Raw genomic sequence first — 26,950 nt, forward strand, 5'->3', positions numbered from 1 at the left:
ATAGAGATTGGAAGCGTCAAGGCTGTGGAGTGATTTGGAATTAAGGGTGAGAATTTTAAAGTCAAGGCGTCGCTTTACCGGGAGTCAACGTAGATCAACAAACACAGGAGTGATAAGGGAGTGGGACTTGCTGTGAGTTAATACACAGGCAGCAGAGTTCTGGATGACCACAAGTTTATGGAGGGTAGAATGTGAGAGATCAGCCAGGAGTACATTGGAATAGTCTAGTCTAAAGATAACAAAGGTATGAAGGAGAGTTTCAGCAGCAGATGAGCTAAGATGGGCAAAGTCAGGTGATGTTACAGAGGAGGAAATAGATGGTCTCAGTAATGGCACAAATAGGAAGTTGGAATCTCATCTTGGGATCAAATGTGACACCTAGGTTGTGAACAGAGTGGCTTAATCTCAGACTGTTGTAAGGAAGAGGGATGGATTATCAGAGAACCAGGGAAGAGTTTGGAGTGACAACCAAAAACCATTGCTTCAATCTTCCCAACATTTAATTGGAGGAAATTTCTGCTCATCTGGTGCTGGATGTTGGACAAGCCATCTGATAATTTAGCAACAGTGGAGGAGTCAAAAAGTGGTGGTGAGGTAGAGTCAGGTGTTGTAAGCATACATGTGAAAACTAAATCTGTGTCCTTGATGTTGCCAAGGGATAGCATGTAGATGAGAAATGGGCCAGGGGTCGGGTGCAAGGATAGATTCTTGGGGGACACTAGAGGTAAAAGTGTGGGAGCACAGAAGCCAAAGCAAGTGGTTCTCTGGCTATGATTACACATATAAAAATGGAATCAGGTAACAGCAGTCACACCCAGCTGGACAACAGCGAGGTGCTGGAGAAGGATAGTGTGGTCAATTGTGTCAAAGGCTGCAGACAGATTGACAGCCAATGAAATACATTTGAAGTGGAGCCACTGTTGATTTGTAATAAACACAGTGGATAATTTGCACACAGCACAGCAAGTCTCCAAGTTCTGATATTGGGCAGAACACCTAAGCTAACTGAAACAAAAACAGAATTACCTGGAAAAACTCAGCAGGTCTGGCAGCATCGGCGGAGAAGAAAAGAGTTGACGTTTCGAGTCCTCATGACCCTTCGACAGAACTTGAGTTCGAGTCCAAGAAAGAGTTGAAATATAAGCTGGTTTAAGGTGTGTGTGTGGGGGGCGGAGAGAGAGAGAGAGAGAGAGAACGTTCAGTGCTCAGCAAAGGACTTAGTTTCATACCCTTACGCCCTCACCTCAATGAATTTCGGGCTCAGCATGACGCTGAACTCTTCTTCTGCCGTCTTCGTCTCCGGACTCACTTCTTTGGGCAGGAGTCCTCTCCCAGTTCAACGGATCCTTTTACCCATCTCCAATATTCTCCCTCCACCTGGACCCCTCCCTCTGGATTCTTACCTTCTCTTGATCTTTTCATTGAGAACTGTCGGCACGACATTAGTCGTCTCAATTTCTCTGCTCCTCTCACCCATTCTAAGCTGTCTCTCTCTGAACTTACTGCACTCCGTTCTCTCAGGTCCAACCCTGACATTGTCATCAAACCCGCTGACAAGGGTGGTGCTGTTGTTGTCTGGCACACTAACCTCTACCTCGCGGAGGCTGAGCGTCAACTCGCAGACACTTCCTCCTACCTCGCCCTGGACCATGACCCCACCACTGAATCACCTCTCTCTCTCTCTCTGCCCCCCACACACACACCTTAAACCAGCTTATATTTCAACTCTTTCTTGGACTCGAACTCAAGTTCTGTCGAAGGGTCATGAGGACTCGAAACGTCAACTCTTTTCTTCTCCGCCGATGCTGCCAGACCTGCTGAGTTTTTCCAGGTAATTCTGTTTTTTTGTTTTGGATTTGGATTTCCAGCATCCGCAGTTTTTTTGTTTTTACCTAGGCTAACTACCCTGTTCTTCTGCAATGGGATCTTTTATGTCCACTTGAAAGGCCAGGTGGGGCCACAGTCTCACATGATATCCAGGAGCTCTGACAGTGCAGCACTCCCTTGGTACTGTATGTTCTGTTTAAAATGAACTAAGTCCCTCAGATTTGTAAACAGGTTGATAACTTGTCCCACTTTCAGTACGACTTTCTCTGCTCTGGATGTTATTCCTGATCTGTGGGCTGGGCTGGGCTGTCCTCCCGACATCAGTCAGCACTGGAGGATACGTTTGTAACAACTCCAAGACCAAATTCTGTAGAAAAGTCATACTGAACTCAAAACGTTAAATCTGTTTTTATTTCAAGACCCAATCTTTTTAACGCCGACTCCAAGCGTTGCACAAACCCTTCAGCAGCCTCAAAGAACACATAAATACAGTCACATCAACAAATAAATAATCAAATCAATAAATAAACAGATCAATAAATAAATCACCCATTACAAACTGCGTCACGGCACCCGCCTTCCAGGACCCATTAATGAGGTTTCCTCAGTGCCTGCTCACATCTGTCCAAAGACACGGAGTAAAGGGAAAATTTAAGAATGAAGTCTGTTCGAAAGCTGGTACAAAAACAAAACAAAAAAACGCAACAGGAACCATTCGCGAAATGAATGATTTAATTAATGTTGGAAATGATTCCAACTTCTTGCTAAATTATCAAGACACCTATTGGAATCGAAACCGTTTGGAGAAGGACCTGAGCGGGACTTTGAAAACAGGAGCGCGCGACAAGTGTGCCGGCGCTGGAGCGGCGCAGCCTGTCGGAGTAATCTGAGTGTATCGGCGCTGCAGCGGTGCAATTTGTCGGGGTGTCGGCGTAATCTGAGTGTATCGGCGCTGGTGCGGTGCAGTTGTTGGAGTAATCTGAGTGTATCGGCGCTGGAGCGGCGCAGCCTGTCGGAGTAATCTGAGTGTATCGGCGCAGCCTGTCGGAGTAATCTGAGTGTATCGGCGCTGCAGCGGCGCAATCGGCGACTTCCATTGGAATCGGGAGGAATGGTCTCTCGGTTCCAGTTGGAAGATGGAGGTTCCGAGTCCCGCTGCCTTGTACAAGGATGTGAAGATGATCAAGGTGCCGGCAGCCCCCAGTATCGAGGACTTCGCCATCATCAAACCCATCAGCCGCGGAGCTTTCGGTAAAGTGTACCTGGCTCGGAAGAAACACGATGAGAAGAGGCTGTACGCTGTAAAGGCAAGTACTGGACTGGATGTAAAAACAGAAAATGCTGGTAAAACTCAGCAGATCTGTTACCAACATTTTCTGTTTTTATTTTAGATTTCCAGCATCCGCAGTTTCTTGCTTTTATCACACTGGATTAGATAGCCAGCTAAAGGGGAAAAGGACAATATTCAAAATAACGGCTATAATCAAATCTAGACCATTATCAGATTGCACAATGTTCGTGGCTAAACGTGTTGACTGGTATTTTTCCCTTGACATTTAGTTATATCTGGGCATTGCGGGCGGGCGGGGGTGCGGTGCGACTCTCCACTAATTCATTCCTAGGCAAAGGTAGTGGTTGTTGGAGATCAATCGTCTTCGTTCTGGGACATCGCAGCAGAAGTTTCTCAGCCTGACAATCTTCAGCTGTTTTCCTCAATGACCTTCCCTCCATTGTTAGGTCAATAGAAGTGGGAATGTTTACTGATTGCACAATGTTCAGTGCCAGTCTGCAACTCCTCAGATACTGAAGCAGACCTTGCCCATATGCAGCAAGACCTGGACAACATTCAGGCATGGGCTGACAGGTGGCAAGTAACATTTTGTGCTACACAAGCGCCAGACAATGACCATGTCCAAGATAGAATCCAACCATCTCCCCATGACATTCAATGGCATTACCATTGCTAAATCTCCTGCTGTCAACATCCTGGGGGTTACCATTGACCAGAAACTGAACTGAACCAGCCATATAAATACTGTGGCTGCAAGAATTCCTGACTCCCCAAAACCTGTCCACCATCTACATGGCACAAATCAGGAGTGTGCTGGAACAGTCTCCACTTGCATGGATGAGTGCAGCTGCAACAACACTCAAAGAGCTCGACACCATCCAGGACAAAGCAACCAGCTTGACTGGCACCCCATCTATCACTTTAACATTCAGTCCATCCACCACTGATGCACAGTGGCAGCAGTGCATACCATCTACAAAATGTACTGCAGTAACTGACCAAGGCTCCTTCGACTGCGCCTTCCAAACCCGTGACCTCTACCACCGAGAAGGACAAGAGCAGCAGATGCATGGGAACATCACCACCCAGAAATTTCCCTCCAAGCCACACACCATCCCAACTTGGAACTATATTGCCATTCCTTCACTGTCACTGGGTCAAAATCCTGGAACTCCCTAATAGCACTGTGGGTGTGTCTACCCCATGTGGACAACACTAAACAAGTAAATTTTAACATAAAACTGAATGGAAACCTGGAGCGTAATTGCTGGTTTCATGAAGGTGGCTCACCCATCCCTTTTCAAAGGCAATTAGGGATGGGCAGTAAATGCTGGCCTAGCCAGCAATGCCCACATCCTGTGAATGGATTTTTAAAAAAGTTTTCTGCAGGATCGTCAGGTTGTGTTTCTACAGTTTGACTCTGATTTTCAAAAAATAAACATGTAACATGTATTGCATTAAATACTTTTCCTTGTTAGTTTCAGCAATCTTTTGCCGGCTAGTAATTTCGCTGAAAGTGGGATAAAAGTGTGATATGGATCAAGAGAAGGGGATTATTAATCAGGAGACGGCAACAAATGGTTTTACACTCTCTTGGCTGCAGAATTGAGAACAGGAATAAAACAATTCAAAATAGAAAAAGGATCAAAATTGTTAAAACTCAAGGTGACATTGTCAGTGCTGGTAATGTCACCTTTAGAAAAATCTAAACAAGTAAATTTTAAAAGAAATAACTGAATGGAAACCTGAAGCGTAATTGCTGGTAACACAAAGGTTAGTTAGCATCTGTAAATAGGGAAAAATTATGACCTTTTTGTTGTGTATCCAAAATGAACAGTCATTTTGGTAAGATTGATAAAATGGATGAAAGAGGCAAGATACCAGTGGTAGTGAGTGGTGGATTAAATGACCTGTAAACTACTTAATAAGGTCAGTGCAATAATGCAGCATTAAGAAACATAACCTGCAAGTGGTGGGAGGAATGGGTGGAAATGCAGAAAAAACAAATGAGAGTGAGAAAAGGAGCAAGATAAAACCATAATATAGATATAAAATTGAATCAGAAAGTGTGACAGAAACACTGTGGAGACACATGAGGAGAACAACAGGTTCACACCATAGGTGAACATTTGCTCTGACTAAGGATCGCCAGCTCAAATGTCATTTGGCTCACTCCCTAGACACTGATTGGACACCACCTCCCCCGACGCCCGGTGATGAATATGGCAGTTGCAGCTGAAGTTGCTAAAGTCACTAGCACAACACTGAATGCTGGAAATCTGAAATAAAAAGAAACAAAATGCTGGAAGCACTCGCAGGCCAGACAGCATCTGTGGAGGAGACCGAAATAGAGTTAACATTTCAGGTCAATGACCATTAATCAGAACTGGGAAACGTTAGAGAGATATAGGTTTTGAGCAAGTACAGAAGCAGTAAAAGGGGAGGTAAAGAAAGGACAAAAGGGAAGGTCTATGATGGAGTGGGAGGTAAGAGAGACTGTTGAACTTAGAACAAAAACAGAAATACCTGGAAAAACTCAGCAGGTCTGGCAGCATCTGCGGAGAGGAACACAGTTAACATTTCGAGTCCGAATGACCCTTCAACAGAACTGTTGAACTTAGTCTGTCTGAAAGGCTATAATGTACCTAATTGAAAGATTACTGAACTCTTCAAAAGGAGGTGAGGGAGGAAGCCTGAATAGGGCTGGTACACTGTTTACGATTCAGTCTTCTGTACACTGGGGGAACTAAACGTAGATTTTGCTCAAATCTTACATATATTTTGCAAGTGTGACCCCAAGGTTCTGTTTGGCAGTTTAATTCTCCACACTACAAGCACTCTGATCTCTTGCCCTCAGCCTCTTACATTGTTCCATGTAAGCTCAAGGTACAGCATCTTCAGTTTTGCTTAGGCACAAACCAACCTGCTGAACTGAACATTTTCGACCCCATTTTTTTTTCAGACATGTGTTGAAAGTAGTTCTGCTATTCCCATTTACACCTCCTCTAGAAATATCTTTTGGTTGTTTTACTTGTCCCATCACCATTCCTTTTCACCTTACAGCATCTTGTCTTTTGTCATTTAATCTCTCTTGCCTTCCACCCTATCACAGATCTTCCCCTTTTTTTTTCTTCACTTCACTTCTTTTCCCTGCCTCTGTATTTGTTTAAAACCTGTTACATCTCTAACCTTTTCCAATTCTTATGAAAGGTCATCAACCTGAAACATTAACTGTTTCTGTCTCTACTGATGCTACCTGACCTGCTGAATATTTCCTGCTTTTTCTGCTTTTATTGCTTAAGTCAGTGCTCAGACAAGAGGGTTGCAAAGTGCCTAACAGAAAGATGAAATGCTGTTCTTGAAACTTGCAGCAGCTTTACTGGGCCAGTTCAAGAGACCAAAGAGACAGATCAGAATTGGAATGAAAAGGAAAAATTAAAGTGGAGAACCCCAGGGAGATCAGGGCCACACTGGCAGACAATGTTTAGCTAAGTTATTACCTAGTCTGTGTTGGGTTGCCCCCCCGCTGCCACCCAGTGTTGAGGCATAAAATACAAGTTGTTGAATAATTATACTAGATTAGAGAAAATACTTGGAAATCATAGAAACTAGGAGCAGGAGTAGGCCATTCGGCCCTTTGAGTCTGCTCCGCCATTCATTATGATCATGGCTGATCATCCAACTCAATAGCCTGCTCTCGCTTTCTCCCCATACTCTTTGATCCCTTTTGCCCCAAAAGCTATATCTAACTCCTTGAAAACATACAATGTTTTGGTCTCAACTACTTTCTGTAGTAACGAATTCCACAGGCTCACCATTCTCTAGGTGAAGAAATGTCTCCTCATCTCAGTCCTAAATGGTCTACCCCATATCCTCTGACTGTGACCCCTGGTCCTGGACTCCCCCACCATTGGGAATATCCTTCCTGCATTTACCCTGTCTAATCCTGTTAGAATTTCATAGGTTTCTATGAGATCCCCCCCCCCCCCCCCCCCCCGCCCATTCTTCTGAACTCCAGCGAGCATAATCCTAATCGACTCAATCTCTCGTCATATGTCAGTCCTGCCATCCCTGGAATCAGTCAGGTAAACCTTCGCTGCACTCCCTCTATAGCAAGTATATCCTTCCTCAGATAAGGAGACCAAAACTGCGCATAATATTCCAGGTGTGGTCTCACCAAGGCCCTATACAATTGCAGCAAAACATCCCTGTTTCTGTACTCGAAGAAATCTGCCTCGTATTGCATGGAATGAGTGCTTGGGGTGCTAGAGAGTGATATGGGAGGGAATGAGTGGACAGGTGTCACATCTGTGTTTGCTCAAGCAGATACCAGATGAAGGACAGGTGATGGGGATGAATACACATGCCTCTGTCATTTTAATGGGGAAAGGCAAGGCAAATGTGCTTGCTATTTTTCCACCAATAACTACCAAATTAATTATAAGATGGGAAATTACCTGAAAGCCCTTTTTTATTGTTTTGAAAATATTTAGTGTGTGAAACAGTTAAATATAAATTTTAAATTGAGAAAAATTGATTGAGTTGCTGTAAAAGTGTAGAAAATAAAAATTCTAAACTTTCAATACTTGCATGCGGGAATGTTTAAATGTCTAAAATAGAATTTTCATATTTTTGTCCTTTCTCTTCCTCCCCTCTCTACCAAGGTTGTCAAGAAAGCTGATCTGATACATAAAAACATGGTGCACCAATTGCAGGCAGAGAGAGCTGCACTGGCACTTAGTAAAAGCCCTTTTATTGTGCACTTGTATTATTCACTGCAGTCTGCCAACAATGTTTACCTCGTAAGTATATGCTATATTTTTGTTCAGGTGCAGATCATTGCAGGAAATAGCCAGTATAATATAAGTTCTTCCCTTTATAAATGCAAACAATTGTTATATTATAGTACCTTTAATGTCAATAAATGGTCCAAAGTAGCTTCATAAACACATGAAGTTAAAATGAACAGCCAACTAAAGGAGGAATGATTAGGAGGGCTGACTCGATGCTTGATCAAAATGTTGATTTTTTTTTTAAGAGCCTTAAAGGTAGAGAGGAAGTGAAAAGGTCTATTAAGGGGTTTCCAGAGAATTGAGACCTAGGTGGTTCAAAATGTGGCTGCTGATAGTGGGGCAAAGAAATTGTAGAGATTCGCATGAGGCTAGATTCAGATAATCAGGATGATGATTATTGGCTGGATAGAAACCTTTGGAATTTGTTGCAGGCATGCAGCTGGGCTTTGAGAGAAGAGTCTAGTGGAGTAGAATATACTGGTTGATGCAGCGATTTTTAAATAAGATCTGCATGATTGCTATACCATAAAATGGCTTTACTTCATGCTTCTAAAGCTAAATGCAAGATACTGGCTTCCTAGGCAAAGAGAAAATAGACCAATCTTTTTCTTTCCCTCAGGTGATGGAGTATCTTAATGGTGGGGATGTGAAGTCTCTGCTTCACATTTATGGCTATTTTGATGAAGACATGGCTGTAAAGTATATCTCTGAGGTTGCTGTTGCTTTGGATTATTTGCACAGACATGGTATTATTCATAGGTACAGTAAGACTGAACTAACACTTCTCAAGTGTGATTGTGTGTATTCATTGACTTTTTTTATCCATTGTTTTCTCCTCACTCTTCTTAAGGTGCTGTTGTGAAATGGTTTCACTGTCCTCTGGTATTTTTCCTAATTGGGTTTTCTTCAAACCTGAGCTAAGATGGTGAGTGCTGTTAGGGTGAATAATGGTGAAGGACAGCACGGCCATGTCTGGTTCTGGGTTCCAGATTCCAGTTCCACTCGTGACTTAAGCACAAAAGAACTAGGCTGATACTCCAGCACAAACTATGACAATGCTGCTGTGTTGCTGCCATCTTTTGAATGAAATATTAAACAGAGGCCCCATCCAATCCTTCAGGTGAACGTAAAAGATACTATTGTACTATTTTGAGGAAGAACAGTGGAGTTCTCCCTGGTTTCCTGGGGCCAATGTTTATCCCTCCATCAACATCAAAAGAACAAACTATCTCATTATCACATTGCTATTTGTGGGAGCTTGCTGTGCTGCTGTGGTTTCCTACATTGCCACTGTGACTACACATCAAAAAGTACTGGATAGTGTTTTGAGATGTCCGGTAGTCATGGTAGGCACTATATAAATGCAAGCCTTTTTTTTGCTCTCTTCATCCAAACACATTGATTTTGCTGTAGCAGCCAATGGGTATTGAGAGGGTGTTGGAACACCAACTGGCTCTTCTTTTTCATTTCATAATGCAGGCATCTTGAGACTAACTGTAGCACCTTGCAGCTGCCCTCACTTCAAACTTCCAATGCTTCAATCCCTTGATAGCCTCTCTAAATTTAATCTCCTTCTTCCCTACAAGCCCCCCTCCCTTGCCACTTTTATTCCACTGACTCAGCCTCCTGTGCACCTCCATCTCTTTACCCGACTATTGGCTATCACCTAAGCCGCATTCTTTAATTATTTTCCTAAGCCCCCCTACCTCTCCCCTTTAAAATCCACTTTTAAACAAACTTTTAGTCATCCCCTCAAAATTTCTACTTTCATGGCTTGCCGTCCTTTTTCCTTTGATTCTGCCTCTATGGAATGCCATGCAATTTATTTCTATGTTAAAGATGCTTTATAAATACAAATAGTTGTTCTAATAAGACAGACATCAAGGGCTAAGCTGTTGATATATATTATCATTTAGATACTGCTATATGTAAGAGCTTTTGCAGTAATAATGTTATAAAATGACAGTTATGTGTCTTCAGTTTACTGATAATTGGTGATATATACCTTTTTGTATAATTTAAGTTTGAGGCTGAGAATCAGCTTAACCTAGCTGAATACTTTGCTGTTCTCCTGAAACTCAACCTCTGCTAGGGTGTAGGTCTGTAGGTGCCAGCTGCCCTTTAATACCCTTACCTCTGACCATTCTTCATGTGTGAGCATAGACAATTAGTGCTGGCAAGCTATATGGTCACGGTGGGGTGGGGCATCACAATCATTACCAACATTGCCCTTACCACATGGGGCTGTGAGAGAGCAATGGGGTTGCTGGAGAACAATGTGGATTGGACCTGCTGAGCCCAACACCCTATGGTTCCAGGGCATTGAGGCCATCTGTTATCAAAGCTAAAATCTGTCAGGATTGAACATAGCTTTTTCAACATAATATTAACCTGTCACTACTGCAAGAGATATTGAATGTATGTTAAATAATACAGGCAAGTCTCAAAGGGTTGAATAAGCTTCTGCCCCTATGCTCCCAAATGCATGTCTCTCTGATTTTGGCACAGACCACCTGGAAAGAAACCTGCAGGTGTTATTGAATGGCTTTTAGCTGGAATGAATGTATGAAGAGAAAAGTAAAGATGATCAGGAACAAATCCTGTACCCTGACGTACCTCCATTTCAGACAAAGGACCTCTGAAACAAGATATGGTATCTCAGTTGAGATCAGCAAAGATGAAGGATCAAAACTTATTGACCTGTTGGGGCATCACACAGCACAGAAAGAGGATAAGGGAGATTGTGAAGAGGCATATTCTGTCTGTTCTTTTGAATTGTATTATAACTTGATTTTCTGGTCTCTTGTAGAGATCTGAAACCGGACAACATGTTGATTTCTAACCAGGGCCACATCAAATTAACTGATTTTGGTCTCTCCAGAGTTACTCTGAACAGAGGTAGTAACAAAAATGCTGTGAATTTTACATAAATTAAATCCAGATACTTTATTGAGTAACACGTGGGATTGTCCTATTTAACTGTGTTGCTGAAATTCCTGATTTTAAACACTTTTTTTATTAAAGAATCAAATTTCCATATTATAGTTAAGCCCAGTTTGACCACTAAGAATTTCTAACTCTGCATTTTTGTCTCAAGAGATAAACATAATGGATATTCTGAACACACCATCCATGATTAATCCAAAACTGGATTACTACCGTACTCCAGGCCAGATCCTGTCTCTCATCAGTTCTCTGAGCTTTGTAAGTACTAATTCTGCTATGATTTACTGTAAAGAGATGTTGATTCTTATTTCAATTGTGATATTTCAGTAGGTGTTCTTTTTGTAAAAGTTCACAGGCCTAATTCCCAATTTCCTTAGTTCTTTGATTTGTGCTAATGGATGATATTTTAACAGTTTTCTCTGCTAAAATGAAAACAAAAAAACATCTGGAAAAAGATAGTTGACATCCTTAGAGAAAACCAGGTAAAGATTTAGTGTATTTAAAATGCACTGGAACTTTCTAAACCACTATTTGACGTTGTTCCTTTCTAGTCACTTTGCGACACTGTGGAATAAAAGACCTGCATATTGTCAAATCTTTGCACAATCCCTGTAATATGGGGAGATTAAAGTGTTTTCTTAAGCTTTTGTAATAATACAACACTGGGAGGGTGCGGGACTATAAGAAGTGTTTTCTTTCAGACGAGGCATTAAATTGAGCCGCAGTCTTCTTTCTCAAATGGTTGTAAAAAAAATTCTGTATCACTGTTTTAAAAAGAACAGGGGAGGTGTTCTGGCCAATATTTATCCCTTAACCAACATCAATAAAGCAGATAATCTTTTCATTATCCCATTGCTGTTTCTAGGACATCACTAAGTGCACATTGGCTTCTATATTTCCTTCTATTCCAACAGTGACTACACTTCCCTAGTACTTCATTGACTGAAGTACTTTGGGAGGTTCTGAGGTTGTGAAAGATTCCATATATAAATGCATGTTTATTTGTTCTTTCCAAGTGTTAAACTTAGCAAAATTAGAATTAATTTCTAAACTAAATTAAGATTGACTGCAGTCCTAATACTTGTGTTATAGATGTTTATTTTAATACGTTTGTGTGATGCAATTACTTGATGAAAGTGTAAATTTCCTTTATTTAAGTGTCTCACTACCCTGAAGTGACACTGAAAAGTAACACATATCCAGCTATGATTAAGGGTGACTGTGTAATAATTGATCCCAGATTTTTCTTTTCCTGATTCCAATGATGATTCTTCTTCTTCTCTGATTCCAATGCATGACCTTGTTACTCAAACTCTAACCACAGTTGACTCCAGCACACCAAGTACAACTACCAAGGACAAGTTTACTGGTTCTGAGTTAATCTGATACATGGGGCAGAATTTTCCGCCTATTGGTCAGACGGGCCTGACCCAATCTCTGATGGGCGGGGAGCCGATCCCCACCGGAGAAGCAGGCACCACCGCCATTTTAAGTGGGCGGGCCAATTAAGGCCCACCCAGCGTGACGTGCTATGCGCTTCCTGTGCAGGTGGGGAGGATTCCCCAAATGCGAGATTGTACTCTTTTGCGCATGCGCACGAAAGAGCACACATCTCCCTGAGGCTCAATGCTGCCTCAGGGAGATCACTGACAGTTGTATAAATATTAAAAATAAAAAAAAAACCCTTAACATGTCCCCCTCATGTGACAATGTTACATGAGATGGGACATGTTAATAAATTTCACTAAAACTGTATTAAACTTTTTTAAACCCTACATGAAACTTCATCCTGCTGGTGGATGAGGTTTCATGTTTTTTCTATTCCCCGCCAGGGCTCCTGGCCTGCCCACCAACCTTAAGATTGGACAGGCAGGCCCTTTAATTGTTTTAATGATACTATCAATGGCCTCAGTTGGCCATTGACAGGTCGGCGGGCCCGCAGCTGATTTTGCTGTGGGCCCGCCTTCCTGAAGATTTAAATGGGGCGGGATGACATCGGGGGTTCTCCCGATGCCATCCCGTGTCATTTTGCATGTCGGTGTGCGGGCCCTGCCCCCTGCTCGCCGACGGCAAAATTCAGCCCATGGAGATTGTGTTGGCCCAATGTTTTACACTGTTGATTTCCCACTCACCTGCTGCTGTCTTGCTGACTTGTGCACTCCCCAAGGCATAACTTCTTTTATTCAGGGGATGTGGGCATTGCTGGCTAGGCCAGCATTTAAGGTCCATCCCTAATTGCCCTTGAAATGATGGTGATGAGCTGCTTTCTTGAATCGCTGCAGTCCATGTGGTGTAGGTACACCCACAGTGCTGTTAGGGAGGGAGTTCTGGGAGTTTAACACCAGTGACAGTGAAGGAACAGTGATAAAACAAAAACAGAATTATCTGGAAAAACTCAGCAGGTCTGGCAGCATCGGCGGAGAAGGAAAGAGTTGACGTTTCAAGTCCTCATGACAGTGATATATTTCCAAGTCAGGATGGTAAGTGACCTGGAGGGGAACTTCCAGGTGGCGGTGTTCCCATCGATCTGCTGCCTATGTCCTACTAGATGGTAGTGGTCGTGGGTTTGGAAGGTGCTTTCTAAGGTGCCTTTGTGAGTTCCTGCAATGCATCTTGTAGACGGTACATGCTGCTTGTTTTTTTATTATTCATTCATGGGATTCTGGCTGAGCCAGCATTTATTGCCAAGCCCTAGTTGTCCTTGAGAAGGTGTGGTGAGCTGTTGCCTTGAACTGCTGCAGTTCATGTGGTGAAGGTACATCCACAGTGCTGTTAGGAAGAGAGTTCCAGGATTTTGACCCAGCTGCTGTGTGTCAGTGGTGGAGGGAGTGAATGTTTGTGGATGTGGTGCCAATCAAGTGGGCTGTTTTGTCCTGGATGGTGTCAAGCTTCTTGAGTGTTGTTGGAGCTACACTCATCTAAGCAAGTGGAGAGTATTCCATCACACTCCTGACTTGTGCCTTGTAGATGGTGGATAGGCTTTGGGGAGTCAGGAGGTCAGTTACTTGTCGCAGGATTCCTAGCTTCTGACCTGTTCTTGTGGCCTCAGTATTTATATGGCTAGTCCAGTTCAGTTTTTGGGCAATGGTAACCCCCAGGATGTTGATAGTCGGGATTCAATGATGGTAATGCCATTGAGTGTCAAGGGGCGATGGTTAGATTCTCCCCTTGGAGATGGTTATTGCCTGGCACTAGTGTGGCGTGAATGTTACTTGCCATTTGGAAACCCAAGCCTAGATATTACCCAGGTCTTGCTGCATTTGGACATGGACTGCTTCAGTATCTGAGCAGACATGAATGGTGCTGAACATTGTGCAATCATCAGCGAACATCCCCACTTCTGACCTTATGATGGAAGGAGGGTCACTGATGAAACAGCCGAGGATGGTTGGCTCTAGGACATTACCCTGAAGGACTCCTGCAGTGATGTCCTGAAACTGCGAAAATTGACCTCCAACAACCACATCCGTCTTCCTTTGTGCTGGGTATGACTCCAACAAGTGAAGAGTTTTCCCCTGATTCCTATTGACTCCAGTTTTGCTAGGGCTTTTTGATGCTACATTCAGTCAAATGTTGCATTGATTCAAGGACATTCACTCTAACCTCATCTCTGGAGGTTAGCTCTATTGTCCATGTTTGAACCAAAGCTGTAATGAGGTCAGGAGCTGAGTTGTCCTGGCGGAACCCAAACTAAGCGTCAGTGAGCAGGTTATTGCTAAGGATGTGCTGCTTGATAGCACTGTTGATGACCCCTTCCATCATTTTACTGATGATCAAGATTAAACTGATGGGGTGGTAATTGGCTGGGTTGGATTTGTTCTGCTTTTTGAATACAGAACGCACCTGGGCAATTTTCCACATAGCCAGTTTTGTAGCTGCACTGGAACAGCTTGACTAGGAGCATGGCAAGCTTTGGAGCATACGTCTTCAGTACTATTGCCGGAATATTGTCAGGGCCCATAGCCTTTGCAGTATCCAGTGCCTTCAGCTGTTTCTTGATATCACATGGAGTGAATCAAATTGGCTGAAGAGTGGCAACTGTGATGCTGGGAACTTCCGGAGAAGAGCGAGATGTATCATTCACTCCGAGCTTCTGGCTGAAAACTGTTGTAAATGCTTCAACCTTGTCTTTTTTGTACTGATGTGCTAGGCTCCTCCATCATTGAGGATGAGGATATTTGTTGAGCCTCCTGCTCCAGTGTGTTATTTCATTGTCGATCATCATTCACAACTGGATTTGGCAGGACTGCAAAGCTTAGATCTGATCTGTTGGTTGTGGAATCGCTTCGCTCTGTTTATCGCTTGCTACTTATGCTGTTTGACACGCATGTAGCACTGAGTTGTAGCTTCAGCAGGTTGAACTCCATTTTTAGGTAAGCCTGGTGCTGCTCCTGGCATGCCTTCCTGCACTCTTCATTGAACCACAATTGATCCCCTGGGTTGGTGGTACTGGTAGAGTGGGTGTTATTGCTGGGCCATTATGTTACATATTGTGGTTGAGTCCAATCCTACTGCTGATTGCATGCAGCACCCCATGGATGCCCAGTTTTGAACTGCTAGGTCTGTTCAAAATCTAAACCATTTAGCACGGTAGTAGTGCCGCACAACATAATGGAGGGTATTCTCATTGTGAAGACCGGACTTTGTCTCCACAAGGACAGTGCAGTGGTCACTCCTACCAATACTGTCATGGACAGATTCATCTGCAACAGGTAGATTGGTGAGGATGAGTAGGTTTTTCCCTCTTGGTTCCTTCACAATCTGCCAAAGACCCAGCCTAGCAGCTGTGTCTTCTAGGATCCAGCCAGCTGTGCCTGTAGTGTTGCTATTGAACAACTCCTCTTGGTGATGAACATTGAAGTCTCCTATCCAGATTGCATTCTGTGCCCTGGCCACCCTCCATGCTTGTTCCAGGTGGTGGTCAACATAGAGGAGTACTGATTCACCAACTGAGGGGGGCACTGTACATGGTAATCAGCAGATGGTTTCCTTGCCCACGTTCGACCTGATGCCATCTAACTTTATGGGATCTAGAGTTGAACTTGAGGACTTCCAGGGCAGCTCCCTGCCAACTGTATACCACTGTGTTGCCACTTCAACTGGGTCTGCACTGCCATTGGCTCAGGACAGGATGGTGATGGTGGTGTTTGGGGCATTAACTGTAAGGTACTATTCCGTGAGTATGACTGTCAGGCTGTTGTTTGACTAGGCTGTGAGACAGCTCTCCCAATTTTGGCACAAGCCCCCAGGCGTTAGTAAGGAGGACTTTGCAGGATCAACAGGGCTGAGTTTGCCTTTGTCGTTTTCGATGTCTAGATTGATGCCAAGTGTTCCATCCGGTTTCATTCCTTTCTAGACTTCGTGTTCTGACTGAGTGGCTTGCTGGCCATTTCAGAGGGCAGTTAGAGTCAACCAAATTGGAGTCACGTAGGCCAGGGAAGGACAGCATAAACTGGCCACAAAAGGAAATAGATAGGTTAGGTGAGTGGGCAAAGATCTGGAAAACGGAGTATGATATAGGAAAATGTTAGGTCATCCATTTTGGCAGGATGAATAAAAAAGAGGCATATTATCTAAACGGTGAGAGATTGCAGAGCTCTGAGATGTAGAGGGATCTGGGTGCCCGAGTGCATAAATCGCAGAAGGTTAATATGCAGGTGCAGAAAGTAATTAGCAAAGCTAATAGATTGTTGTTCTTTATTACAAGGGGAATTGAATACAAGAGTAGGGAGGTTATGCTTCATTTTTACAGGGCATTGGTGAGACCATATCTGGAGTACTGTGTACAGTATTGGTCTCCTTATTTAAGGAAATATGTAAGTGCATTAGAAGCAGTTCAGAGAAGGTTTACTAAATTAATACCTGGAATGGGCTGGTTATCTTATGAGGAAAGGCTGGACAGGCTAGGCTTGTATCCGCGGGAATTTAGAAGAGTAAGAGATGACTTGATTAAAACATATAAGATCCTGAGGGGACTTGACAGGGTGAATGTAGAAAGGATATTTCCACTTGTGGGAGAATCTAGAACTCGGGGTCATTACTTCAAGATAAGGGGTTGCCCACTTAGGACGATGAGATGAGGAAAACATTTTTTCTGGAGGTTGTGACATATTGGAATTCTCTTCCTCAAAAGGCGGTGGAAGCAGAGCCCTTGAATATTTTTAAGGTCAAGGTAGATAGATTCTTGATAAGCAAGGGGATGAAAGGTTATTGGGGGTAGGCAGGTGTGTGTGTCTCTGTGTGTCTACATAACTTCATGTAATTTTACAGTCGATGCCATATAATTCACATTTAGGACAGATGAGAATATTTTTTGAGGGTTGCGTGATTTTAGAACGCTCTGCCTCAGAAGTTGGTGGAAGCGGAGTCATTGAATATTTTTAAGGCAGAGGTAGCTAGATTTTTGTTAGGCAAGGGAATCAAAGGTTATCGGGGGTAGACGGGAATGTGGAAATCGCAACACGAGATGGTCAGCCATGACTTTATTGAATGGAGAACAGGCTCAAGGGGTCAAATGGTCTACTCCTGTTCCTATTTCTTATGTTCTTATTTAACTTTGTTCCATGGAAAACATCACAGGAGATAAACCATTATCTATAAAAGTCTCAAGTCTAAAATATCTGCTACACTTCAGGCATTATACATTGCTGAGTTATTGCTCAGTTACTTTATACAAATGCTTTTTTTAACAAAAAGTATAAAGAAAAATATATTAATTTCTTGTTGGATTCCAAAAGAAGAGCCACATGGTGAACAAAGATAGCAGTGGGTGTGCATATTTAGGCCATTTCCCCACAGAAAATACTTTAATGGTGTTTTGAAAGGACCAGCCCAAATTAAATCTAAACGTGTATATATACCTGTATCTTGATGCAGATGTTTTTATATTTCAGTGAAGTAATATAGGTAAGTGAATGGAAAATGTGAATTGCATCTACTGCTTTAGCACTTGGTTGCAAGAATTTGTGAACTCTCATTGTCGACTGACAGTAAATTCTACTTGATTTGGTTGAATTGTAGACCTCTGAGAGCTGCTATGAAGCATAAGCAGCATTCAATAAAAAGTGATTTTACCATTTTAAACCCGCCTATTGATATCAGTTATCCCTGCAAAAGTTAAGAATTTAAGCCCTACTACCTAGTTTTTCCCTTTCTAGAGTTAAGTGCTCATGCATTTCGACTTTCTGTTTAGAACACTCCAGTGGGAGGGAAGACTAAAGATGCATCGCCAATATTGAGCCCTATGATACATAACAACGCCAGTCTCTCCCTTGGATCACTTTGTTCTCTTCTGCCTCAGAGTGCCAAAGCGTGTGACAAAGAGCTTAAGACAAAAGGTTTGGCTAACACAAATAAATGCACATTGTTTACAAATGAAAATGTACTGGCTTCTTGACCCCAGAAAATTGCTTGCTTTTGAGAGTTTAGTCAGCAGTTCTTTATTAGGTGACAACTGTAAGTTCCTGTCTCAGGATTAGAATTTGTACTTCATCCATCAGTAGATCTGAAGCTGACTGCTAGCAATAAGTATCACAAGAGGAAGGCTTTTTAGCTTTGCTATTGCCAATTATTTGTGAAAGCTGGCATTTTTTTTAAAAAAAGGAAAAGTAATAAACTAAATACATTGATTTGCATTTAACATTAATCAAATGTAGAGTTATTTAATCTGGGCAAAAGCAATATTTGTCTACTTCTCATCCCACTATGGTTGTAAACCATTTCTGAATGTTTTTAACTTTGTCTGCTTAAATGCATATGTAGTATTTTGCATTTGATTTCTCTATTGATTGCCCTGTTGATGATTGGTGAATTGTACATTTTCCTCCATTAGGTGCCGACAGCTCGTCTTGCAGTCCTTGTATGCCAGTCAGGTATCTGACTCCAGACTTTATCCAGTCAAATAAAAAGCTTGAAACATCAAGTGCCAGCAGTCAGTCACACCTGGTACCTTCCAGCGCAGAGTCAGGGTGCCTAAATAGCCCACTCTGGGAAAAAGAGGTTAGCTTTGTTAACTCCTGTTAACTATTGGTAATTATGTTTTCAATATTGTCTTTCAGAGCATGCAAGTATTGTTGAATATAATGTGACTATTGAAATGCAGGCTTTCAAATGTAAATTTGAGGTGAGGCACTGTTTGGGTCATTCATGATCTTTTTTTGATTGATCACCTTGTGTATTTCAGTTTTATGATTGAGGCTAATTTGTAGTTCTCTGACAGTTTATAAACAAGAGTAGGCCATTCAGCTACTCAAGCCTGTACCACTATTCAATCAGATGATAGCTGGCCTGTACTGTAACTCCATTTCCTGCCTTGATCCATTTCCCTTGATACATTTTTGATAGGTAAAGATATCAATCTAAGTCTTGAAAACTTCAGTTGACCCAGTATCCACACACCCTTCACCATGAAAGCATAGATCAGCATGATATATGAAGTGAGATACAAACAGCATTACACCAATATTATATCTCCAAATATCTGTAAGCATTTTTGCTGTGCTATAGAGCTCTCTGGAAGAGCTGGTTTCTCTTAAGTGCTTTCTCTTGTTTACTTTCCTGTTTCTACCTACATTCAGCATATCACCTGAAATGACGTCTCACCCTGTGTCCATACGGTCAACTCCAGTGTGATTTAACTTTTCATCCATGCCCCCACTCCCTTTTCTCATCGATAGGTTTAGAAACGTTGGGACAGGAGTAGGCCATTCGGCCCTTCAAGCCTGCTCCACCATTCAACCAGATCATGGCTGAATTTCTATCTCAACATCATATTCCTGCACTATCCCTGTAATTCTTGATGTCATTGGTATCTAGAAATCTATCAGTCTCTACCTTAAACAGACTCATTGACTGAGCCTCCACAGCATTCTAGGGTAGAGAATCCAAAGATCCACTATGTTCTGACTGAAGAAATGCCTCCTCATCCAAGTCCTAAATGGCTTACCTCGTATTCTGAGATTCTCTCCCTGGTTCTAGACCCCCACCCACGGGAGATGTCCTTCCTGCATCTACCCTGTCGAGTCCTGTAAGAACTTTGTACACTTCAATGAGGTCACCTCTCATTCTCCTGAACTTAAGAGAATTTTTAAAAATATATTCGTTCTTGGGATGTGGGCATCGCTGGCTAGGCCAGCATTTATTGCTCATTCCTAATTGCCCTTTGTTTAGAGGGCCTTTTAAGAGTCAACCACATTGCTGTGGGTCTGGAGTCACATGTAGGCCAGACCATGTAAGGATGGCAGATATCCTTCCCTAAAGGATATTAGTGAACCAGATGGGTTTTTACGACAATCAACAATGGTTTCATGGTCATCATTAAGACTTTAATTCCAAATTTTTATAGGATTCAAATTTCACCATCTGCCTTGGTGGGATTCAAACTTGAGTCCCCAGAGCAATACCCTGGGTCTTTGGATTACCAATCCAGTGACAATACCACAATGCCACCGCCTCCCCCAGTCCAGTCTCCTCAGTTTCTACTCATAGGACAATCCTGCCATCTAGAGGATTAGTCTGTTAACACCCTCTATGGCCAGCATATCCTTCCTTGGGTAAGGAGACCAAAACTGCACACAGTACTCCAGGTGTGATTTCACCAAGGCTCTCTACTACTGCAGCAAGACTTCCTTACTTGTGTACTCCAATCCCCTTGCAATAAAGGCTAACATATCATTTGCCTTCCTAATTGCTTGTTGCACCTGCATGTTGGCTTTCAGTGTCTTAAGAAGAACGCTCAGGTCCCTTTGGATATCAGCACTTCTCAATCACTTCCCATTTAATAAATACTCTGGATTTCTGTTTTTTTGACCAAAGTAGATGACTTCACATTTTTCGACATTATATTCCATCTTCCATGCTCTTGCCCACTCTAAATCCCCTTGTAGTCCCTTTGCATCCTCCTTTCTTCTCACATTCCCACCAAGTTTCGTGCCATCAGCAAACTTGGAAATATTACATTTGGTCCCCACCCGAATCATTGATATAGATTGTGAATAGCTGGGCCCAAGCACTGACCCTTGCAGTACTCCACTAGTCACAGCCTGCCTGAGATGATCCATTTATCCCTATTTTCTGTTTTATGTCCGTTCACGAATCCTCAATTTCAAATTTTCCATCAATAGGGAGGTGGTGGCATAATGGTATTCCAGAAACCCAGGGTAATGCTCTGGGGACCCAGGTTCGAATCCCACTGTGGCAGATGGTGGAATTTGAATCCAATAAAAATCTGGAATTAAAAGTTTGATGACCATGAAACCATTGCCGATTGTCATAAAAATCCATCTGGTTCATTAATGTCCTTTAGGGAAGGAAATCTGCCGTCCTTACCTGGTCTGGCCTATATGTGACTCCAGACCTACAGCAATATGGTTGACCCTCAAATGCCTACTGAACAAGGGCAATTAGGGACAGGCAATAAATACTGGCACAGCAAGCGACACCCACATCCCATGAACGAATAAAAAAACAAAAATTCATGCCAGTATGTGAGGGACCTTATTGAAAGCCTTCTGAAAATCCAAATACACCATATCCACTGGTTCTCCTTTATCTATCTTGCTAGTAACATTCTCAAAAAAGTCCAAGAGGTTCGTCAAACATGATTTCCCTTTCATAAATCCATGTTGCCTCTGCCCTGTCATTATTTTCTAAGTCCCCCAGTTATCACATCCTTTAGAATAGACTAGCATTTTCCGTACTACTAATGTCAGGCTAACAGGTTTGTAGTTCCCTGTCTTCTCTCTCCCTCCTTTCTTAAACAGTAGCGTTATGTTTGCTCCTTCCAATCAGCGGGCCCAATTCCAGAATCTGTAGAATTTTGAAGGATGATCACCAATGTATCCACTATCTCTACAGCTACTTCTTTCAACACTCCGTAGATCATCAGGTCTAGGGGATTTATCAACTTTCAGTCCCATTTAATTTCTCTAGCACCAAGTTTTTACTGGCACTTTTCTTTCAGGTCCTCAAACTCACGATAGGTCAAGTATCCTTTATCTGTAAATCTGAAAATGGAAAACATCCAAAAACTACACTTTTTTTGAACCTCATCAACCTTTAGCACAGGATGCCTAGTTGTTTGTCTGCACTGTTTACCTTGTGATTTCTTTTTTTGCAGTGAACATGTGAAAGAGAAACTTGTAATAAGTACTTTATTTATTATTCAGTGATACATTTTACTTGTCTAGCCAGTTTATTTATTTTAGACTATAGCTAGCTTAGGCTATTGTAATGTAAGTTTATATACAGTAACTGAAAACCAAAATTATCTGAAATGCAGTTGACCCCGAAGGTTTTGGATAAAAGATACTAGACGTGTAGTCCCTCAGCTCCTCAATATTTTGGGGATTTTTTTTCTTGCATCTTCCGCCATGAAGACCAAGTATTTGTTAGGTTTCTCTGCCATTTCCTTCTTATTCGTTGTAAATTCTAATTCTCTGCCTATAATGGGCCCAAATTTGTCTTCACTAACACTTTCCTTATGTATATGTATAGAAGCTTTTGCAGTCCTTTATGTTCCTTGCTATTTACTTTTATATTCTATTTTCTCTTTCTTCATCAATTTTTTGGTTCTCCTTTGCTGAATTTTAAATGCTCCCAATCCTCAGGCTTACTTTTTTTTGGCAATTTCATATGCCTCTTCCTTTAGAACATAAGAACTAGGAGCAGGAGTAGGTAATTCAGCCCTTCGAGCCTGCCCCGCCATTCAATACAATCAGAGTTGATCTCATTTCGGCCTCAACTCCAAGTTCCCACCCTCTCCCCATAACCTTTCAACTTGTTACTAATTTAAAATCTGTCTATCCCCTCCTTAAATTTATTCAGCATCCTGGCATCCACTGTACTCCGGGATATTGAATTCCACAGATTCACGACCCTTTGTGAAAAGCAATTCCTCCTCATCTCTGATTTAAATCTATCACCCCTTAGCCTAAAACTATGGCCTCTCGTTCTAGAATGCCCCAGAAGGGGAAACATCCGCTCCACGTCTACTTTGTTTATCCCCTTTAGCATCTTATACACCTCAATTAGATCTCTTCCCATCCTTTTAAACCCCATTATGGGCCTAAACTGCTCAATCTCTCCTCATTAGACAAGCCCCGCATCTCTGGAATCAATATAGTGAACCTCCTCTGAACCGCCTCCAATGCAACTACATCCTTCCTCAAGCAAGGGGACTAAAACTGTGCACAGTACTCCAGGTACGGTCTCACCAATGCCTTGTACAGTTGCAACAACACTTCCCTATTTTTATACTCTCTTCCTTTAGCAATAAATGCCAGAATTTCCATTTGCCTTCCTTATTACCTGCTGTACCTGTATACAAGCTTTCAGCAATTCATGCACGAGGGCACCCAGATCCCTCTGCACTGAAGTGTTCTGGAGTTTCTCTCCATTTAAATAATAAATCACCTTTTTATTCTTCCGACCAAAATGGATAACCTCACACTTATTCACATTAAACTCTATCTGCCAAATTTTGGCCCATTCACCTAACCTGTCCATATCCATTTGTAAATTTCTTATTTCTTCATTGTAACTAACTTTCCCACCTATTTTGGTGTGATCTGCAAATTTAGCTATCGTACCTCTATCCCTGAATCCAAATCATTAATATAGATTGTAAATAGTTGGGGCCCAAGGACCGAACCCTGTGGCATCCCAGTAGTTACAGCTTGCCATCCAGAAAAAGGCCCATTTATCCTGACTCTCTGCTTTCTGTTTGTTAGCCAATCCTCTATCCAAGCTAATATATTACCCCTAACTCCATATGATCTTATCTTGCGTATTAATCATTTGTGCGGCACCTTATCAAAGGCCTTCTGGAAGTTCATTTATACTACATCTACAGGATCCCCATTATCCGCTTTGCTTGTCACATCTTCAAAGAACTCTAGCAAATTAGTCAAACATGATTTACTCTTCATAAAACCATGCTGACTGATGGATTGCATTTTGACTTTCCAAATGCCCCATTACTACTTCCTTTAATAATGGTTCCAACAATTTCCCAATGACAGACGTTAAACTAACTGGTCTATAGTTTCCTACTTTCTGCCCTTTGAAGGGCGTTATATTAGTATTTTTCCAATCCACTTTGATCTTCCTTTGATCTAATAGAATCTTCAATTTCTCTTGTGAGAAATGGTTAGATCACTTTTCTTGCTGGCTTTTTGAACCTTAAAGGAATGTAAATTTGTTGCAAACCATGTATTAATTCTTTAAATGCTAACCATTGCCTGTCTACCATCATATATTTTTAATGTGCTTCCCCAATCTACCTCAGCCAACTTGCCCCTTGTACCTTTGCCATTTCCTTTGTTTAGATTAAAGACACTAGTTTCAGATTGAACTGCATTGCTTTCAAACTTCATATAAAATTCTATCATTATAATGGTCACTCTTTCTTTAAGGCTCCTTTACAAAACGATTGTTAATTAGCCCTTTCTCTTGCATAGCACTAGACCTAAAATAGCCTGTTCTCTAGTTTGATTCCTCAACATCTTGTTGTAGAAAAGCATTGTGTATTCATTCCAGGACCTGGCAAATGCAAATATGATATTGAGCAATTCCGACAACAGTAATTGTAAAATTAATATGTCATGAAATTTGTACATTTTTCTGTCCCATCTCCCTCTCACTCTGCAGCAGTAAGAATGCAGATATCCTGTGAACAATTAATGCAGTAAGTGACTGATTAAATAATTGCAGCTGTAGTTAAGTGTAACAGGATGCCAAGTGATACGGTAACACCATAGAAAAGCTGTTTTATGCAAAAATTTATGTGCTCAGAATATTTTATAATTTTTTAATCTGGGAGCAAGGTAAAGGTCTGCAGATAGATTAATGCTTACACAGGAGAGCATTTTGAATTGAACTTATGAAATCATATAGATTTTAGGTCAAACCAAAACTTGCCTTGTGTTTACAGTTGTCAGAGGTAGCTAATTTGGTTACTGGTTGAGATTGATATGAAGTTTGCAGGACAATTTATTTTTGCTCTGCGCAAGATTTTAATTTTTTTGTGATCCATGCAGGGTAAGGAGGCTGTACAGCCTGCTGCTGGTGTGATGAACATTGTTGATACAGCTGTCACAGGGGACTCCATTAGAAAGAATGACAATGATAAAGACAATTTGGCGATCGCTGTTTCTCTAGCTGAGAATGAAATTAATCGAGAAAGCGGGCTCATTGGAGTGAACAGACACCATCAGATTCGGGCCACTCCTCTTAACAATGTAGTGGCAAAGGGCTTTATCAAAAAATGCCTTTACAAAACTGTGAGAAGGGAAGAAGATAAATGTACTTCACCTACAGCTAAGGTGACCAAAGATGCAGTGCATAGATCTTGCATCCCTAGCCCTTCACCTGCTTGTGGAGCTGAGGTACTGGAAAGTTCCGTGAATTTCAGCCAAGGTCTATGTCACGTGATGCCAGAAGGGATGGTTCTGTCTGAAAATTTAAATCTTCCTGGCTGTTTAATGGATTCCTCACTGAGTGCTGCCCAAGAATATCATGAGAATGGATTTCAAGAGGAAAGTCGAGATCAGCAAAACAAATTAAAGAGAACCTTTGATCAGATGGACCACAGCCCATTTTTGGTCAGCTCCTGCAGGAAGAAGTCTAATTTTGAGTATAAACGTGGATGTGAAATACCAGAATTCCAGCCAGTTGCTAGAACTGGTTTAACCAGGGAAATACAGGCACTGGAATTGGGTTCTGCAATAATTAACTGCAAAAGTCCTGATGTAACTGGTGGGGACTTGGTGGAGAACACCAGTATTTCTGAAAGAATATCTGAGATTACACCCGTCACTTCCTTAGCCAAAAATCTGTTGAGTGAACTGGATGAGCAATGTGAAAAGGAGGACTGTAGAGATGACTTTAATTGTAGTTTTCAGACTGATGAGAATGACAGGAGTCTAAAGAGAAGCTTGAGCATGTATTCAGCCTTTTCAACTCAGGATGCATCTTTCACAGAAGATAATTGTGAGAAAGCATTAGATGCAAGTGCTAAAGACACTTCATTTGAGGAGTTCCCAGCTAAAGATAAAGTAACCTCCCAGTCTCGTCTTCTGTATAAAATGCTATCTTTTCCTCACTGTACTGCTCCAAAGCATCAGAATATAAGTCAAGATAGTAACCAGCGCATCAACCACTCAACAGAAATCGACCCTGACCTTCAGCCATCACTCCCTGTCAATCCTTTGACTTCGTACCAAAAGAAGCCTATTGTAGGATTCCGAAGTTATTGCAGCCCAATATATGAATCTGATTTGTCCGTACAATCCAAGATGAGTATAGATTCTGTAGAGAAAATGGATACATCCCTTTGCACTGGGAGCTACCCACAAGCTGTGACACCGCTACCAAGAGTCCAACCATACAGGGTAACTGGATCATTTCAGGTATGTTATCTTTTGGCATTGCATAAACGATTGCAACATGAACTCTGAAGACCTTGTTTGAAAAGGTTATGTTTAAACAAATCAAATGTGGAACTATGAAATGGTACAAAGAGCAAAGTTTTGTATTTTTAAAATGGTCTCAATTTCTCCTGTACTCCATCAGCTGATGTGGAGAAAAACTATCTGAAATCCAGATTACAGAAACAGGCCAGCTGGACTGCTCTGGTGTTTATGCTTCGTATGAGATTCCTCCCACCCTATTCCTCTATCAGCATATCAGACCAAGTGTCTCTTGAGATCAAGAGAAAGTTATCCATGAGCTCCTGCTAAGTGCTTGTGGGATGGGAGCCCAGGTTGCCTGTTTTCTCAGTTATAAATGCTGTGGTGCTTGGAATAAATAAAAGACGATCCACCCCCTGCAGCCCTACCCAGCAAAAATAAAAATATGTTTCTTCACCTAACTGATATGTACACACCAGTACTTGCATAGTAAGACAAGCATAACTACAAGTAGGTACTGTGAACCCAAAATGTTCTTTATTAGCTTTGCAGTTGCAGTAATAATTTGTCTGAGCATATAGAGAGGAACTATAAAATATAAAAGCATACATATGGGGAACAGTCTTCCTCGCAGTGGGAATCGTGGTGGGTGGGGAAACTTTTTAATTTGACATGAGGCAAACAAT

General features: G+C 41.9%; 1 protein-coding gene across 5 annotated transcripts in view; it reads left to right on the forward strand.

Moving 5' to 3' along the window:
- The first annotated feature begins 2,897 nt into the window (after positions 1-2,897).
- Positions 2,898-26,950, forward strand: part of mastl (microtubule associated serine/threonine kinase-like) — a 60,214-nt gene continuing 36,161 nt past the window's right edge. For 2 of the 5 annotated variants that reach the window (XM_041183252.1, XM_041183253.1), the window contains exons 1-8: positions 2,898-3,134; positions 7,783-7,920; positions 8,531-8,670; positions 10,721-10,809; positions 11,009-11,115; positions 18,050-18,194; positions 18,689-18,855; positions 24,894-26,264. In XM_041183252.1, coding sequence (XP_041039186.1) covers positions 2,964-3,134; positions 7,783-7,920; positions 8,531-8,670; positions 10,721-10,809; positions 11,009-11,115; positions 18,050-18,194; positions 18,689-18,855; positions 24,894-26,264 — 2,328 coding nt within the window. In that variant the 5' untranslated portion in view covers positions 2,898-2,963. Of the gene's footprint in view, positions 3,135-7,782; positions 7,921-8,530; positions 8,671-8,800; positions 8,837-10,720; positions 10,810-11,008; positions 11,116-18,049; positions 18,195-18,688; positions 18,856-24,893; positions 26,265-26,950 lie in introns of those variants that run through there. The other 3 variants (XM_041183254.1, XM_041183255.1, XM_041183256.1) reach the window with 3 other exon arrangements.

Source organism: Carcharodon carcharias, chromosome 3 (assembly GCF_017639515.1).
Source record: "Carcharodon carcharias isolate sCarCar2 chromosome 3, sCarCar2.pri, whole genome shotgun sequence".
NCBI lineage: Eukaryota > Metazoa > Chordata > Chondrichthyes > Lamniformes > Lamnidae > Carcharodon > Carcharodon carcharias.